This window comes from Cygnus atratus, chromosome 1, assembly GCF_013377495.2.
Source record: "Cygnus atratus isolate AKBS03 ecotype Queensland, Australia chromosome 1, CAtr_DNAZoo_HiC_assembly, whole genome shotgun sequence".
In the NCBI taxonomy this organism is placed as follows: Eukaryota; Metazoa; Chordata; class Aves; order Anseriformes; family Anatidae; genus Cygnus; species Cygnus atratus.
In genome coordinates, this window is record NC_066362.1 from 59,696,497 (window position 1) to 59,714,644 (window position 18,148).

The window sequence follows — 18,148 nt, forward strand, 5'->3', positions numbered from 1 at the left end:
TGAAATCGAGCAAGTCCAAAATGGCAGAGCAGAATGTCAGAGCCAGTTCTGAATCCATTCCTTTAAATATGCGCCACATGAAAAATACAAAGCAAAATGCTTACCAATGCTATCCATAGAACAATATATTCATCAATGAAACTGTTGAAGTACTGGTCCAAAAACAGAAGACCTGGCCCAATAAATGCAGTGTCTTGAAGACAGATCTCGCTTTTTGTCATGTGAGCCACCTATTTAAAAATAAACAACAACACAACACACAGAATGCACTACTGCAAGATCACTGTATCTACCAGAAAGCTTCCACCTGAGTTGCGAGAAAGCATGATGTCCTTAAACATCAGCTGCCTGCTCCAAAGGGGCCTTTGGGAAATAAGCAGAAGACAGGCCAAGGGCTTCACAAATGCTCCAGAGCCTGCTGCTCCCTGACAGGCTTTTTCTTAAGGGCCAAATAACCTTTTTCCAGGTTACTCAGTCAATATGTAGCACTTCAATGAGTGATATCAGTTATTTCAATAATCAGTATATCTTGACTATTATGTAAAAAAAAGCAGTACAAAGGTCCTTCAGTGTTCTTTTGTAATACAGTTAATTACATCTATCTCCGTGCATTTTAGCTATTTGACTGGGTTCCCCACTCTTACTTTTTAAGTGCTGTATTGGAAGCTCTCCATCCAGCTTCACACCCTGGCACAGCTTAAGAGGTTTTTACTGCAGTTTCCTCACTCCACTGAGTTAAGAACAAGACCTGCACTAGTATCAGAAAACCGGGGGAGCTAAACCTGGCAAAAGCCTTTCCCCGCTGCTTGTACCGATTTGCCTCTGGAGCAGATGGTCCTCAAAGCTATGCATAAAGCATCAAGGCAAAACATGCTTTGCTCAGAAGCACCCCCGACTGGCTGATATACATTGCCTCAGGTTCAATCTTAAGGCTCAGTCTTCTTAACAGAGTTCTCTTGAACCAAGTTAGTAATGTAGACAAGTAGGTGAATTCCTGTTTAGCTGGAAAGCCTGCAGAATACCAGTTTTAGTTTTGTTGTTTTTCAATACATTGACAAGGTTATTAATTACAAAAGAGACAAAAGGTTGAAAAACTTATCTCCTCATTTTAATAAGGATGTAAATTCATGTTTTATAATTGTCAGAAGTCATGGCACTGCTAGTTAAGGCAGTAACTGCATTTCTGATGTTAAAGTCAGTGTATAAACTACAATTTATTTCTAGGAGTAAGCTAAATAAAACCAAAATTTCTAACCAATACATTGAACTATTTTTTTATTTTTATTTTTAAATCGGTATCATATACCATAATCTCTCTGGAGGAGCCTGAGTCTATTTCAGTGTATTGGTCATAGTGAAACTGGTAATAGGGAGGCAGGGCAGAGCAGGAAAACTTGCATAATGCTCACTGATTCAGAACGCAAGTGTTAAGCCAGGAAACATTTTATGTTTACGACTGAAACAAGATTACTTACCACTAACTTCTGTGAGATTTTAGCATTCACGAATCCAAATGTCAAGACATACAGGCAAGGATGTTTTTCAAACAGCTGGGTTGCAGATTTTTTATAGATCACAACAGCCAGTGTGATAAGTAGCCCAATGTGGACGCCTGGTGAAAGAACACTTGTTCCCTGAAATACAAAGGGACAGAAAACTCATCTTCAGCTTCAATCACAACATAAGACCAACATTTTACAAATACTGCAACACCCACTAAGTAAGAGTAATTAGAGTTGTCAAAACTCAGGGAAAGACCATTTGCATTATGCTAATACTGTTGGCATCCTTATGGTGACTTTTATGCAATTCTGTAAGAAAATTCACTGTTTGTTCCTGTGACAGAAGAAATCCAGGAACAGGAAGAGAGCAGATAGGTACTGAAGTCTTTGCTTTAGCCATCAAACACTCCAAACAACAAATGAGCATCATCAAGGTGTGAAATTCATATCCTTGTCTGCTTAAACTGATAAAAACCCTTATGATTATCTGAAGGCCAATAAATTATGGGCGTAACTTACTGCTATTGTAGATCCATTCTTTCCAACCCCTCCACCGAAGATGACACGGAAGTAATTGAAAAAAGAAAGCGCTGTTCCACACAGTATGCCAAAAACCACAAAAAACTTCAGCTCTAAGCCTACCAAATGGACCTTAGCAAGAAAAACAAGAGAAAGATAGTAAAGGTCAATGGTAAGAGCGTTGTTGTTTTTTGTTTGTTTTTTAAGAAAAGAAGTGATTAAAAAAAGCTACTGAAACCTTATAAGCAGTCATTTTATTTGAACTACTGTTTTCCTGGGAACAAGCTCTGGAAGACAGTATTTGGAATTTGTTTCCTTATTTAGGAGATGTCAAATTTCTTTTGGGAATGTTTAAACTCAACTTTTGAGTATTTAAGTTCTGGTCATGAAGTTAAGCTAGATTTTGTTCTGTATATCCTTATGTAGTAAAAATAGTTGAAGAACATTATAAGCAAAAAACTTGACATAGACTACTGCCTCGCCAGGACATGGGAGGGGCAGGAAGGATAGATCCTTCCATTTCAGTGGGTAAAACAATACTGAACCCCAGGAAACACAAACACCATCTGCCTGCCTTGTGTTTTGGTACATGTTGTTTGTATGCTGTATCTTTGCACTTAGGATAATCTCCAGATAAAAATTTTAGTTAAACAGTTACCTTCAGAATCAATTGCAGTTTCAAGGAAACTTCCAAAGGCAGCAGAGGATTAAAAAAAAGTACCAATAAATTGAAACCATTGATTATATTTTTGAATGTAGATTTTTTTGAGATACGGCATAACTACCACAGATTTTATTGCTGAAGAAGAAACAATCATACTTCACTACTGTTTAAAATTTAATGTACCTACTTTGTTTAGCAACACAAAAGTATGCTGTTTGAAAACAGAGCAAAAAGCACCTTAAAGGATGGAGGAGGGAAACAAGGTTCATCTAAACATTTCCTAATGACTGTGCAAACTGGTGAAATAATTTGAATTAGTTGGTGGTTTATATTTAGATCAATATCCATGGGTTATCAACACCAAGGAATTGTCTCAGCTCTTCTGTTTCCTATGACCAAACAGAACTATTTATTTCTAAGTAAGGATACTACAAAAGATGAAGATGTTAGTCTCATATACTTTTGATGCATACTGAAGTACATCTTTAAAGATCAGAATAAAAGCCAGACAAAAATATTTTATTTCTGTTTTGGACAGAAAACAATTCTTTAAATATAGGTATTTACATTTATGTCAGCTCTGACATAACCCATTAAAAATCAGTACATCTCCACTGACATGTAAATCTGAATTATTTCATCCCATAGTTTTGACAGATTAATGCATTTAATCTTTCAATTTTAAAATAAAGCTTTCTAAAAATAAATATTGATCCTAAATATAGGATCAATAAAATGATCCTATAAATCATTTAGCTGAACAGATATGTCTGTCTTACAATAAAATACACAAAGGAAAGCTAACAAAAAAATGTATTAAAGCTTGATTACAAACAGAGTATCAGTAGAAGATCAGAAGTTTATGTATGGAAGATGGGGTCTTTTTTCCTCTACACAGCTCTAAATTTGTGTATAGGAAGTCACACTGTTATATCTAAGTTAACTACAATGTAAATATAACCTCTGTTTGTACAAGACAACAAAACAGAACATTAGAGAACTAGAAGGGGATCGTTGCATAGGATGGCTTCAAATACCATGGAAACTGGGAACTCAACAGGAGCTCTGTACTCTACCCGAACACTGCATACCTAATACACTTACCTTATAGTCCCATATTGCTGTTCCACCAAACGCTGATATCAAAAGCAGCAGCGTTATGGCTATCTGAACTTCAGTTACATCAACTCTAGGAAGAAAAGAATAGAATAGAAATTTAGTTGAAAGTAAAGGTTCTGTTCCCTTTGAGTATAGGGGATGGGGGCAGGGAGAACAGATCAAAACCCAGTTATTTCAAATTACCTCCTCAAGCCATGAAATGCATAAAGAATATGATTTTCCTTGACTGAGAAAGATAATCTACCTGGAGGCACACATCTTTGGTTAACCTTTAAAATTAAACCTATAAGCCTATCTAGAACAAGCTACATACATTTTTAATAGGGGAAAAAAAGTGCTTAATGAATACGTTGTTAACTATTTTAGAATTTTGAATAAATCTACAGACTTCTTGGGTAAGTAACAAATCAAAGTTAAACGTTAAGGCAAGCTCATAGTCAAACATTTCCATTAATAGTATATCATACAGAAGTAGGAACCATGAAGAGCAGAATGGGACAGAAGAGGTTTCTTTAAGCCATTGTATCATGACAGTTTGACAGATACAGCCTGCAAAACATAAGGGCAGTATTTTGAGGACTGAGTTAGTGGATAGCTGAACATCTGTTGTGTTTCAGAGGTCATAATTGACATGGTGCTTTTTCCCGTAAAACATTTTATAAAACAGGTGGCCTTGTATGCCTTCTAGACTCTGAATTCCACCTTTTTTGTTCTCAGACAAGACAGCCTTACTATCTTACTGTCTCTGATCACTGAAATGCTTTATTTTGAGAAGACGTGAATATGTAAAAAACAAAACAAAAACCACACACAAAAACAAAAAACCCTACAAAACTTACAAAAACAAGAAGAACATCAGAGGCTCAAGAGAAAGAGTCAATACTTTCCATACAGCTTTTAAATAAATAAGTAAATAAAAGTGCATGTCTAATGTACTGTTTATGCTAGTGAAGGTTTTGAGACAGGTACTGGATCTTTGTACTGAAGTTACTGGCAAGCAGTAAAAATGGATATTTAAAATGTGACATTCCCGTAAGCAGTTAAACAGATTTGCTATTTTAAAGTACTGTGACCAAAGTCAAGTTGTTTCATTTCTTGCTTAGCATGCAAACTATCTGCACAGAAAACAGTGCATTTTAAAAATGAGATAGGAATCAGCTCTTGGCTAATGGAAAACATTTATCTGATCTTGACACTCACAGTAACGTTGAACTTTCAAATGAAAGACAGTGACAAAATATGCAAAGTTTCACCACAGATTTCAAACTCTTAGTCTTAGAAGAGCCATTAAGTCACAACCAGATGCCATGCTGAGGTGCTCGTCACTGCTCAAATTTGTAAGAACAGGCCGTCCTCTCCCTCCTGTGCCATTCTGCTCCCTCACTTCTACTGGCTGTAGTACTCACCAGACCACGAAGTGCCAGCAAGCCGAATTGTTTCCTCGTGCAAGTTTTTGTTTTCTGCCTGTTTAGTGAATTGGCTCCAAGTCAATGACATGAGCACGTGGGGGAAATAGGACAGTGCTGCTGGGAGTGGGCTTTTCCTCTACCAGGGAAGAAGCATCACAACTGCTCAGTTACTGCTGCAGATGCACACTGAGTTTGTCTGTTATGTCACGCAGAAGCATTCAGATGCAAATTCAAGTGTTCAGACTTTGCACTCTGTACAATTAAACCTGGATTTCTGAGCTGTACAGCAGTTTTTATTGTTGGAGGGGAAGGAGGCTTGAACTCTGAGTTGAGACACTGTATGTGACAAAGTTTAGTACTAAATTTTACAGCGGCTCAGACAGTTGATTGCAACACAGCACAAATTTAAGTCCAAAGATTTTATCAGGCGAGACAGTATTCTACATAGCCTGACAGTGGCATGGTATCCAGCTGCTCTGATCCTTCCTGGCCACCAATGCTAAGACTCACCTGGCATTTAACTTCCAAAATCAAATGTCACTAATTCAGGAACAGCATCAGTGAGAGCTTCCATCCATATTATGTATTATCATAGTTACAGCTGTATACTATTGCCTTCATTTAGACTCTCATCTCTATGCCTAGGAGAGAAAGTTGCGAGCCTTGAAAAAATTCTGATTTGCTTTCACTAAACAGAAATAAGTTATCTCAGAGAAAAGTTGTGTCTGCTCAGCTTCAAACAGCAAGCATGGAACACCAGACCATTCCAAACTGCTTGTACTATGCATTACCGCTGTATTTACACAGAAGCCACTAAGTTTTTAGTGAAGAAGTTTTACATAGTATGCGAGCCCCAGTGCCTTCTTAATATAGGGAAATCATTCTCACATTTTATGCAGGAGCAGAAGGCACAGAAAAACAATGGTACAAAATCCCTGTGCTTACAGCATAGTCCATTTCCACTGCAGTCCACTGTCACGTACAGAAGTTATCCTCTTTCAACCATCACTCTAAAAAAGCATCTATTTTTGTCTACAGATATCCTTTAAAAAAAGCAGGATGGGTAAGCAGGTACAAGAGTTATAGTCTGTGTGGCAAAACGCATTATCAGCAAGAAAAAGATCTCTTAACATTACCGCAGAGGCAGCTTGCTTGGGAGATAGACACCAAACAGCACGCAAAGATAGCTGACCACTGGCCTACATGACCAGCGATGCTCTGATGTGCTAAAGGTGCTTCTTGCAGGACAGAGCTAGCAGGCAGCTCAACACAATGAGGATTATCACAAGGACAGCCTTCATCTGTCACGTTTCAAACACTGCTGCGAAGGATGTCGCTTCTCCTCTTTTGAGAAATCACTAAAGCGCAGCTCTTTGTTTAAAGACAGCAAAAGACCATATTAGGCACCACCACGGCTACAGGAGGGTACAGCATTCCCCACACAATTAGAAGTTAAATTGAAATTGGTATCATTTACATGATTGTCAATGACCCCTCCTCCTACAATTTAGTGAGAACAGACTCAATTTCTACAAAGTCATGAGTGGCATCACAGAAGTCACTAGAACTGTGAACTAACACAAAACCTCATGCACATCAAAGCCAATTATGAGCCAGATTAAAAGCAAAACCCCCAAATAAACCTGGGGTAATTCTTTGAGCACTGGCATAACTCGGTGGAACTCCCTGCCTAAGCCTGTGCTGGATGCAGAGCTTGTTCAAAGGAAACTGAACATGTTTGTAGAAGAGAAATGTATTTATTGCCAGGGAAAATTCTCTAAAAATTCATGTGGTTCAGAGTCCCCTGGGCTGAACCTGTTCCATGTCATGGAGATTATGAAGAGAGGTAGCATAGATGCTTGCTCTGTTCCTATTCCTACACAGGGCGCTTGTTTACATTGTGGGCAAGACAGTTCTGGCCTGCATCGTGCTTGTATGGGTTCCGTAAACAAATCCGCAGGCAAGAGCCAAATGCATGCAAACAAAGCATATATAGCTAAAATCAGCTGCTAACAGAACAAGTCCTGTACACAGTATAGCTCAGTGTCTTAAAAGTTCTGGCCAGGTAAAACACAAGTCTGCTAGGGCAGAAGGGAGATAAGGAAGCAGGTGATAGGAATACAGAGCAGGGGGAAAAAAAAAAAAGAACAAGAAGAAAAGGAGATCAAGTAGCTAGCGGCCCCATTGTCACATGTAGTTCTAAAGATACCTACTTACTTTCCAAACCTTAATATGCCTGATACATATGTCTGCCAGTGAGCAGAATAGAACATGAACAGTCCCACAAAACAACAGAAAAACAACCAGTCAGGATTTGTTCCTAGTCGGATTGCTATGCAGGATCCAAGGACAACAAAAACTGAAAAGCAGAAATGAACATGTTAGTCGCATACACTCTTTGCTTTCAGTTAAGAGAAATTAAATGACAAGGCATTTTACATCACTATAACAAAAACAATTATATGACTGATACTTTAATAAGTAGCTAACATCAGGGACAGTCCTGGTGGGAGAGACCCAGACACAGGACTCCTGCTCTTCAACGTGAGGGCCACACTTTCCAGCCTACAATGGTCGTTCCCTCTGTGGGCTCTGTCATCTCGTCATTTTTAGGTCACAGACACAGCTCCAATTGCAGGGCCCAGCTCAGGGACACCAACAGTTAGTACTGTGCTGGAAACTGAGGCATAAAGAACATACCAGTTCCCAAGGCAAACGTTTTGGCCATTAAGCTGTTGTAGAAGTGCTACCAGAAGGTATTGCCACCAACAGCAGCTAGGTTATGGAAAGTAAAACTGAACAAAGCTTTTTCAGGACTCCAAACCAAATTTTTAAAAATTCATTCTTACAAGTAACATAAATCCTCCTCCTAGCCACCAGGCTGGATGCCCTACTACCCAAATGATATTTTGGAACCTCTTACTTAAAGCAAAGCCCTTAGTCTCACGTGCCAATGTCAGTCTTTTAGGCACTTAAAATCCTCTTAGTGAATATTTTGTTCATCATCTAGCTCATTCAAAGCAGATGAAGATGTACAACCAGTAAGAGCAGATTGTGTATTACCCAATACCTGCTAAACGTACTTCTGAAATATCCTCCCTGATACTGGTCAGGGATGCAAAGGTGACCAGGAGATGGGGGAGTTATCCCAAAAGAAGGGAACTAGCTGATCCTGCTCTGAGCAGTGATCTGGAATAAACAATCTCTAGAGGTTCCTTCCAATTTCAACAAGTCTGTGACTAGTCAGCTCCTCTTGAAAACAGGTAACATTTTTAAAACTAGGATGGGTAACAGTAGATTAAGGCTACCTGTGGAAATAGAGTCGCAACCATGATCAAAGAGTTCTCCTAGAGGAGAACTACTGTTTGTTCTTCTCGCTTGCTTCCCATCAATGGCATCCAGCGACTGGTAGATAAAAAGTCCTAACGCACCCAGGATGTATGCCCAAAAAGGTGCCTGAAAGAGATTCATATAAAAGGTCACTAGGCAGTTCCTAAATCCTTAGCCAATAATCTACTTCATTAAAAGTAAAATATCGTGCAACACAGAACCATACTACATTGTGCTGTTTAGTTAATGGACAAACCAAATTCTGTGCACTAGTCTCTATGTGAGTTGTAGTAACTACTACGTATAGTAACTACCATAATGAACTGTTCCAGGTACCCCAGGGAAACGGAGGTCTTTCTATTCTTATTTTAAAGAGCAAAAACAAACTTTAGTGCCCCTTCTTATTTTTCCACCTTAAGACTGCAGTATTTCTATTATTGTTGTATGCTTTGTGCTGAAAAATGTTATGAAAGTGAAACTAATTTAAAAAATAAAGTAGTAGCAAGACACTTATGAACCTTCTCAGCAGTTCACGTGACAGATACCCGGATCATTTGCTCAGATTTACAACATAAGTATTAAAACCTGTTACAGTTTACTAAATAAAAGACTTTAGCTCTTATGGAAGAAGCTCTTTTCCAACATACAAAGACTGAATATATATGCATTTTGGAAATTAAATTGAAGAAATTAAACCATTCACTAAATACAAACGAACAACTATCTGGTTAATATTGACTATTAGAGTTTCAAAACAATCTGTGGTTCAGCTATATTAACATCAGTCTTAGGTTCAAAGGAATCATCCTACACACTAGTACCTTTCAAATGGATCATTTTCATACACGAAGTCAGTATGTCTTCATTTGTGCAGGAATTTGTTTTTACTAAAAATTACTTCCAACACTTCTCGAACAAAATACTGGTTACACATTTGCCTCAAGTGGATTCCAGCGGTATCCTTAACATTTGGAAGTGCTGTTCATGAAGAAAGCACTGAAGTTAGGTATAAATGTTGGAAATGCAACTTGCAGCTTAAATAAGTGAGCAGCCACAATGCTTAATTCGTTCCCACTCCCAGGTAAGAGGCTGCTTGCTCCGGCTTTACACCTCTACAGTTCCTCTCCTGTAGTGCAAAGAGACCAGTACGATTATGCGTATGTATTTCGTAAGCCTAGTCACGGCTATTAGAGACAACTGATCAAACCTCTCAGTGAGCTGAGGCTTGTCCCTACTCAGATGGGCCCAGTGCCACCGTTGGGGAAAAGCAAAAATTGACAGTTGCCGATCAGTTTACTACAAGGGACAGGAGAAGGCAGCAATAAGAACACAGATGCCATGAGCTGCCTCTCCAGAGGATTCTTCCTCCTCATCATTGTACTCCAGGATTTTCGTTAGAAAACGTTATGCCTCAAATTACACTGATCACAAAACACCCTTCCCGAGAACTACGCTTAAGAGAGGTTCAGATCTGAGCCTGAAAACAGCCATAGCTTTTTATTTAAGACTTCCTCATGTATCAAAGGCTGTGTGTTCTCACTTTTTTTTGTGATTCTAATATGGAAACAGTATTGTCAGCAAATTTATGGTTTTCCTGCTACCTGTTACTTGGATAATTTCATTACCTAAAAATTCCTCCATTAGAAGTCAGAAAAGCTGGGCTGCTTCACCCAGCTTTGAAGCAACAGTCAGAGAATTAGGGACTCCAGTCCAGGTAGGACATCTGGATTTGTATGTTCATACAAATCAAGAAAAGTCACAACATTGTTCAAAACTGGCCAGGCCACCTCTCCCCAAGGAAACCAAGAAAAAACTGTAAGTCACAGGTAAAGTTGGAAGCCTTGAGCAGGTGAAAGAGGGTGAGTATACACTTGCACGCTAACTGATATTTAACATACAGGTATGGGACAGAAACAAACAAACAAAACTCAACAAAACACCAAAGATCACACTACGGAAATTCAGGTCAGGTGATGATAGCAATATGCGCTTGATGGTTAGCAGTGGAATTAGTCCAGGTGTTTAGGTTTCTTCTCCCTTATCAGTCCAGTTCAACTAAAAGTAGTTTCTTTTTTGGTTAAACCAGGGAGTGAGTTCTTAGTTGTTTTTTGAAAAAGTTTATCTCCTGTAACGAAGGGGACAGAGCCTACCAGCAGCAGGAGGAGTCCACTGCTGTGGTGGCTCAGTAAATGACAGAGCTGTGCAGAGGAACTGAGAGCCCCAGGGCCTTCTTTGGTTTGAGCTCATTTGGGCACACGTCCTGCAGGGAGGCAGCGGCTACAAGAGTGGGCTGTCCACCACAGGTCAGTATTTCAAGAGGTAAAAGCGCAGTTAGGACCCTCTTGAAGCTAACATCACTTTACTTGTGACACAATCCACATATTAAAGGTACCAGAGCAGCTATACGGGCTTCTGCAGAGTAACTTTGCTGTAGAGAGAAAAACAGATATTCTCGAACAAGCCAACTCCTGACGCAGGTTTATGGATGAAGCTCTACGAGCAGAAAGGCTGGGAGAAGCCGACAGTTTCATTGTAGGCATTCATTGCAATAATTTTAAAGACATTCCCAAATTTATCACAAATATCACTTCGATTGTTCTCAGGGTTTTATGAGGCGCCCCTTGCTGTGACATACTCCTGCAAGTTACAAAAAGCTAGCTTTAGATCTATCAATGCTCGTTGTGGTAATCCCGGGATCAGGGCAAGAAAACCAGGCCACGCCTGGCAGCTCTGCCCAGGCCACCATGGGTTTCCTGGATGCCTGAGGCTCAGGTCACCTCCTAAGTCAAATGCCAGCATCTGGGCAGGTTCCCATTGAACCGGATCATTTCCATAACTGAAACAGTCAGGAACAAAAACCTGTTGTGTCACGTTTTTTTTATCATTAGCTGTAATGTTTTATGCCACATGCTTGGTATTATCACAGACTTTTGAAAGGCAAGCTCCATGACATACAGACTCAATCCTAATGAAAACAGGAAGTTTGCTCGCTGGTCACTGTCGTCAGTTTATGAGAAAGGTGCCGTAGCTCCACAATATGTGATGTAAGAAATCTTCTTCAAGGTAACATTGTCAATGTTTACCTTACCTTGCACCTCAAAAAAGCAAAGCAGCTACAAGTCTGACCTCTCTGTTAGATCTTTTGGCAAAACAAGGGCTTTTGTCTATTTGCAAGTTATATGATGGGCATAAGCACCAAGACCACTGACCCAAGCCTGCTTGCCTTAGCTCCTGCTGAGGCACACCAAACCAACCAGCCCCCAGACTCCAAAAACTACAACAATTCTCCTCAACAACCCAGAAAGAGGGGGAGAGCTTGCCTCCTCTTCCCAGTGAGGATCACCTGTACCCACTAATACCTGTAACAGGATCCCCACAGCTGTGGGGAGCGGAAGATCCCCTTAAGAGCAGGGACAGCGGCATCCGAACTGCCAGAGGGCTTAGAAACACGATCTGGAGCATTTCATCCCTGGCCTCTCAGTTCAAATTGAACCCAAGGTGGCAAGGACCAAAGACCATTTTCATCAGCTATGCGTTTAGCAGGTTAAATGGATGATGTTATTTTTATACAGTAAAACAGTTTTCCAAACACCAAAGGTACACCGAGGGTTCCAAAATTCCTAACCACCACCGATTCTCGGCCATCCACCTTCTCGATACAGCTGTAGCTGCCATCTCCTCCGCCTTCTCACACGCCTGGCCCTCCACCCAGGGATGTCCCTGGCCATCTTCCCACGTTGGGCCCAAGCAGTTTGCAAATTAGAGAAGCGGGAGCATTTGAGAATGCTGACACGGCTCAAAGACCCGGCAGAAAGGTCAGGAGGCTCCCAGTAACCATCAGCTTTCCACTGAAGAGGTGTTTATTATCTCTGCCCAAAGTTATATCCTGTCCAAGCAAATGCATTATTTGGCCAGAGCCAGATGCTATTCTAATAGAACTAGGGAGAGAACACAAACCCTGCTGGAAAGAAAGAATAATAATAACAATAATAAAAAGCGTCTCTGCTTAAATTAGAAGGGATGTCTGAAAGATTATATAGCTCTAGAATCTTGTCAAATGTAGGTCTGGTACAGGTCAGGTTGCCCGCAGAACCAGAGGCTGTCATACCGGTGTTAAAGGATGCCAAGATAATGTGCATACGGAGTTTGACAGGACCGTGCAGCATGCTTTGCCTTCAGGAGAAGGCGTAGGTTGGAGAGCAGTCCTCGCAGAGCCTCCTGCTCGTGTGACAGCACACCACGGAAGAGCATGGGGACAGCTGCAGAAGACTAGATATGCTGAGAAGATCCCTCACCACTTATTTCAAGCAAAATTCAAGCCCAGGGAGTTCAACAGCCTGAGTTTCTGCAACATTTAAATATCTGCCCTCCCCCCCCCTTCATTACACATCATATTCAGTCATAATCTCATTTCCTCAGTCCAACGACACAGCCCTTATTTTGCTCTATCTTGAAATTAGCCATACACTATCTTAGCCATTTTTATGGAACTTCCTCCTCCTTCCCCCCAAAAACGTTTATCGTTTCCCTCACTTTTCAGCACGAAGCCCTAAGTACAACCAGACTAACAATAACAGAAGGGAAGGGGCTGTTTAAATCTGCATTACAACAAGGGGAGGAAAAAAAAAATCATAGTACAGCCCAAGTACATTTCATGCACCTGGGGACTCCCTGCATTCCTCCAGCACCCTCCTCTCCTCAACAAACTCCCTCTGAAAGAGCTTCTGTCCTTCCGTGCCAGGCTTTCCCGAACCTTGCTGTCTTCTTTTATGCCAAATAGCAATTACTGCCATTCACTCCTGGAGCACTCTGTTCTTCACTCCTTGGGTGTTGGGTGGGTTCCCCACCCCAATCAGTGCTTCACGCCTTTCCTCTGCCCGGCCAAGAGCTTCTTCCCTCACAGCCCCCAGGATCTCAGTCCCTATCAACTGCTCCACCGCACCCTTGTATCCGCCTCTTTTGTCTCTCCTGCAAAGCTCCGGTGCGCCCTTTCTATTTACAGTGCCATGCCTGTCAATACCTTCCCTCTGACAGGGGGGAAAATAAAGAAAGACAACCCTGATTTCAGTTTAAAGGGTTTACTTTTTTAGAGTTTGTTGTTGATGTTTTTGTTTTGAGTGAGGTCTTAAAAGAGAGAGAAGCAGAGGCAGCACCCTGCCAACATTATTCTCCCTCCAAGCAGTAAATAGTAGGGTCAGCTGGAGTCATCTGGCTCCTCCCCTGCTTTTTGGTCTCTTTGGACATACAGCTTTCTAGCTAGCATGTTGCAGCAAGGTACTGCACCCTTTTATAAAGTCACTGTGCCATTTTTAAAGCAACTCAACTCTACCAAGTCAGCCATCCCTGCCTCCTGTCCCTCCCCAGCTCTGCTCCCTGCACAAGCTCGCCAAAGCCCCTACCCCTTTTCCCATCACTCCTCAAACTGCAAGTCCATGACCTATGCTTTTCCCTGCCTGTCCTCTGTTCCCGGGGACCTCCATTAAATTCTGGACAGCAGAAAGAAAAGCCTTAAACAACACAACCAAACGAGACATGATGGAACACAAGAGCTGAGAGCATGTGGGACAAATCTTTATCACTGGATGAAATTCCCTGCGATCACTTTTGGCCACTCTTTGCTTAGATCCTGCTGTAACTGCTAGAGGATTTTTTAATAGATGTAAATTGAATACAAAGTAATAGTTAACTGTTAGTATGAAAATGCTATGCTAACATTCTAGCTCCCCATAATATTATAGAGACCTGTGGCTGAGCTCTAAGGTTTACTGAAGCTGGGTCCCTCAATGAGCAACCATGAGAGGGGCAGGAGCAGAGATTTCTTTCTCTTTTTAAAAAAAAGATAGAGGGAAAATTATCTTCAGCCAGTTTTCTTCCCGGTATTGATGCAAGGAAAAAAACATGTCAGTTTTCCTCAGAATGGGAAGGGGTACTAGGGTTTCACATGCAAAATCTAATGAAGTAACTGCAGCTACTTCAGAGAAGTCAGCTTGCTGTAGAGCATTTTTCTTGGCAAAAATAAACTGTTCACTAACAAAGGGTGGCATAAATGGAAATCCTCATATAAGATGTGCTCCTTTTACACTCTAATGCAGGAAACACACCCTGTTCTTACCTTAAGTCAGCAAAACTTTTAATTCTTAAATATTCTATGGTTAGTATCCAAAAAAAAAGAAAGGAAGAAAGAAAAAAGAGCCTGCAATCACAGTAAGGAAGATATATCAACTCTCTACAGAACACGAAAGTGTCCCCACCACCCACCACAGCAAGTGTAGCATATGTTATTTCTATAGGTTGTTGTCCTGCCCTCAGTTACACGGACTGAGTAGGAAACTGGGACTAACGCTATAAAAATCTACAGGCGTGGATTTTAGTTCCAGCAGCGCTTGAGGGGTGTAGCCTGCTAATGACTCAGGCAGAGATAAGAAGGCTTATGTTGAAGTGTGCAGTTACAGAAGACAGCGATACAACCCATGCTGCTTCTAGACAGGACGACATTACTAAAGCAGAGAATATTTATAAAGCCAGAACATGTTGTGTTTATTCAGTAACTTTCAGTAGCTATTGATGCTGATGGAGATGACTGGAAGAAATAACTGCCACACAGTAAGAGGACAAGGGAGCGTTGTACGGTTTTAGACATTAATTGCATTGCGTTTGGCAGGGAAAGAATTATTAAATCGTGGAAATTCACTAAAATAGGACATAATGGAAACTGAAAGTATAAACAGGCTCAAAACAAAGAATTCAGAAGGCAAAATCATGGAGGGGTAGGTGCCTGTGGGGAAATAGATCCATCTGTTGCTGTTCTAACAAGTATCTGAGTAGAACGCATTGCTGGGAAACTCCTAAATTGCTGTCTTTTGGCAGCTGGAAGGGCACACCACAGGAAAGAGCTCTGTTTGCAGCATGAGCTAGGTGGGACTCCAGTCTGACCAGGCTTGAGGATGCTTTTATTCGTAAGACTTACTTTTGTGGCTTACCAACTACCAGTCTTATTTGTTTCGGATGCCTTGTACAGACATCAAGACTTCAGTGCTTTCGAAGCAGGACTTTTAAAAATGGCTCAATTAAGACTCATTATGGTAGAAAACACAACCACACAAAACAACTCTTAAAAAAAAACAAACCACAAGCCAACCAAGAAAAAACCTGCTTGCTACTTCTTTCTATCCAGTGCTCCTACACTTCCACCAAGAGAACATGACACATCCTTATTAATCCGCTGCATCAGGCGATCAAGATTTGTTCATGAATGGAGCAAGTGGCTTGCCAGCGCAGTGAGGTTATGTAGAAATGCTCTATCCTATTAGTTCAGTCTGTGATTTGGTCATCTTTGACATGATGACCACCTTCCCCCTAGCCCTTGCAGCCCACGCATTCAAATTAAAAGTACAAAGTAGGTATTACAATAGCACATCCAACACCTATTAGTGTTGCAACGGTTTTAGCTTTTTTAAAAAGCCATCCAGACATCTGACATCTTAGGTGGGAGAAAAGCTGAATCATTCAACAAGCAGGAAAGAGATGATGACGACCAAGGGGTACAGCAAAAAAAAAAAAGTCAGTGCCTGCTCACAGCGTGGAGGCAACAGAACTTTTGTCCTCACTCTAAGAATAAAACAACAGGAGAAGAAGTCTGGTTTTATTCTACATATTTATAATTGATATACTGATATCTAAACAGAGAAATTTAGACTGTAGGTTCTTATAAAATGCAGCCTCTGCAATTAAAAAAAGAAAAATGCAAAAGTTCCTAAAACTCAACCTAAACTTTCCTGGAAGAAGTAATTCTTCTTGTCTGCAAGGCAATCTTTTTTTATTTTAGTATGAGTCCTCAAAGGAAAAAATAATTTGAACAACAACGAAAAAAAAGCTAAAATGAACATCATGGCACATAGCTGGCACAGGATCGATATCTACATCACAAAAGCAAACTCCAGGTAACTGTTCTACAAGTATTTTAAGTTTGAAAGTGCCATTAGAAGACGACAACCTGTGGTTTCCAGCCATTCACTCAACTCCATCCTCCTTTCTCCTTACTGTGTGTAACGTCAGAGTGCATCTACCTGCTGATGTGCATAAGAGAAGCAATTAGGGTCAGACCAAAGCAAAGTTAGCTTTGACCCAGATCAGTTTCTCAATATGACTACCACAAATACCTCTTCTAGCACAAAGGGAAAAGGAATTAGGGGCAAAGAAGGATGCTCCTGTCAACAAGAATACTCACCTAAGTATGTGTAAGTTATTAAAAAAAAAAAAAAAAAAAACACAAACCAACTACCATTTCTGCCATTAAGATTTAAGCCCTTGAGAACAATATAACAGCCACCCTTCGAAGACACAAAGACCCTACACAAAATAATCTTCCCCTGATATTTCCCACCAGTAACTACCATGAAAATTTTGCACTGGGAAACTGAACAGGCTGGAGCAAGGGGCTACCAGCCTTACGGCTCTCTCCCAGCGAGCCGCCTGAGCAGAGGCACTCGTGGGATGCAAGGTGGGACGTGGTGCCTGCTGGTGCCATGGCAGGGCCAGTTAAGGCCCCGGTCCCCTCCGCTCGGTGATGGGCACCAAGGGGAGAGGCTCCCACCAAGCCCAACTCGCCCCTTCGTGGGACTCCCTAGCCATTTGGACACCAAGTGTTGCCCGCTGCTAACCCGAACCCCGCACTGCTCCCCGCACACCCACGCGTTGCCACCTCCCCGGCTTCTCGCGGGAACCCGCCCCGCTGCCACCCGGCCCGGAGCCACGCTCCTTGACGGGGCCGCCCCGGGGCACCCGTGCCGAGCCCAGGGGGCGGCCCCGGGCAGGGGGGCAAGGGGCAGGGGCAGGCCGCCGTGCGGTACCTGCTCGGTGGCGCTGGGGCAGGAGGCGACGAGCGGCAGCGCCGTGAGGCAGTTGAGCAGGAGGCCGCCGAGGGTGATGGCGTTGGGGGCCAGCCACAGCGGGAGCTGCTCCACCAGCCAGGCCCAGTAGGGCTGCAGCCAGGGCTCCAGCAGCGAGCGGCCGGCCGCGCTGTAGCGGTGCTGCTCCAGCCGCTTCAGCTGCGCCGGGCTGAGGGGCGCGGACAGACCCCAGGGCGCGGCCATATCGGCGCCTCCAGCTCTGCTCCGCACCGCCCGGCCAGGGGACGGCCCGGGCACGGCTCTGGGGTCAGGCCGCCGCCGCCGCTCGGGGCGGGGCCGAGGCGGCGGCGGGAGGCGGAAGGGGCCGACGCCCCGCGGCCGCCCCGCCTGAGGGGGCCTCGCTAGGCCCTTGGTGTCTTTGCCCTTTTCCTCCTCCTCTGTCTTCCCACTGTCGGTTCTCTCGCCCCAGGGCGAGGCTCGCTCCCCCGCGGCGCTCAGCTCACGGCCGCCCCGTTTCAGGGCAGGTGGCCCTAAGCCGCTGCGGCTCCTCCGACCCCGGTTCGGGAGCTCTCGGCCGTCGAGGTCTCAGAGCCCCGCGTGCCTCCCGCCCGCCGCCATTTTCTAGCCCCCTGGGCACGGTGCCGGGGCCTGGGCGTCGGCCTCCCGCCCCGGGGTGGGTTGAATCCCCTCCCCCCTGGTGATTTTCATGCTAAATTCTGTGTTTATCGCATTTTCTGATCCCCGCATTCGCTGCAG

General features: G+C 42.7%; 1 protein-coding gene across 3 annotated transcripts in view; it reads right to left on the reverse strand.

Moving 5' to 3' along the window:
- The window catches only part of CHPT1 (choline phosphotransferase 1), a 21,577-nt gene extending 3,842 nt beyond the window's left edge, over window positions 1-17,735 (reverse strand). Inside the window, exons 1-7 of one of the 3 annotated variants that reach the window (XM_035561412.2) lie at window positions 17,393-17,729; window positions 8,522-8,669; window positions 7,431-7,572; window positions 3,790-3,874; window positions 2,022-2,153; window positions 1,476-1,634; window positions 105-230 (exon numbers count right to left, since the gene is read on the reverse strand). In XM_035561412.2, the coding sequence (XP_035417305.1) occupies window positions 105-230; window positions 1,476-1,634; window positions 2,022-2,153; window positions 3,790-3,874; window positions 7,431-7,572; window positions 8,522-8,669; window positions 17,393-17,635 (1,035 nt within the window). In that variant the 5' untranslated portion in view covers window positions 17,636-17,729. Of the gene's footprint in view, window positions 1-104; window positions 231-1,475; window positions 1,635-2,021; window positions 2,154-3,789; window positions 3,875-7,430; window positions 7,573-8,521; window positions 8,670-17,392 lie in introns of all 3 variants that reach the window. The other 2 variants (XM_050714024.1, XM_050714023.1) reach the window with 2 other exon arrangements.
- Between the last annotated feature and the right edge of the window lie 413 nt (window positions 17,736-18,148).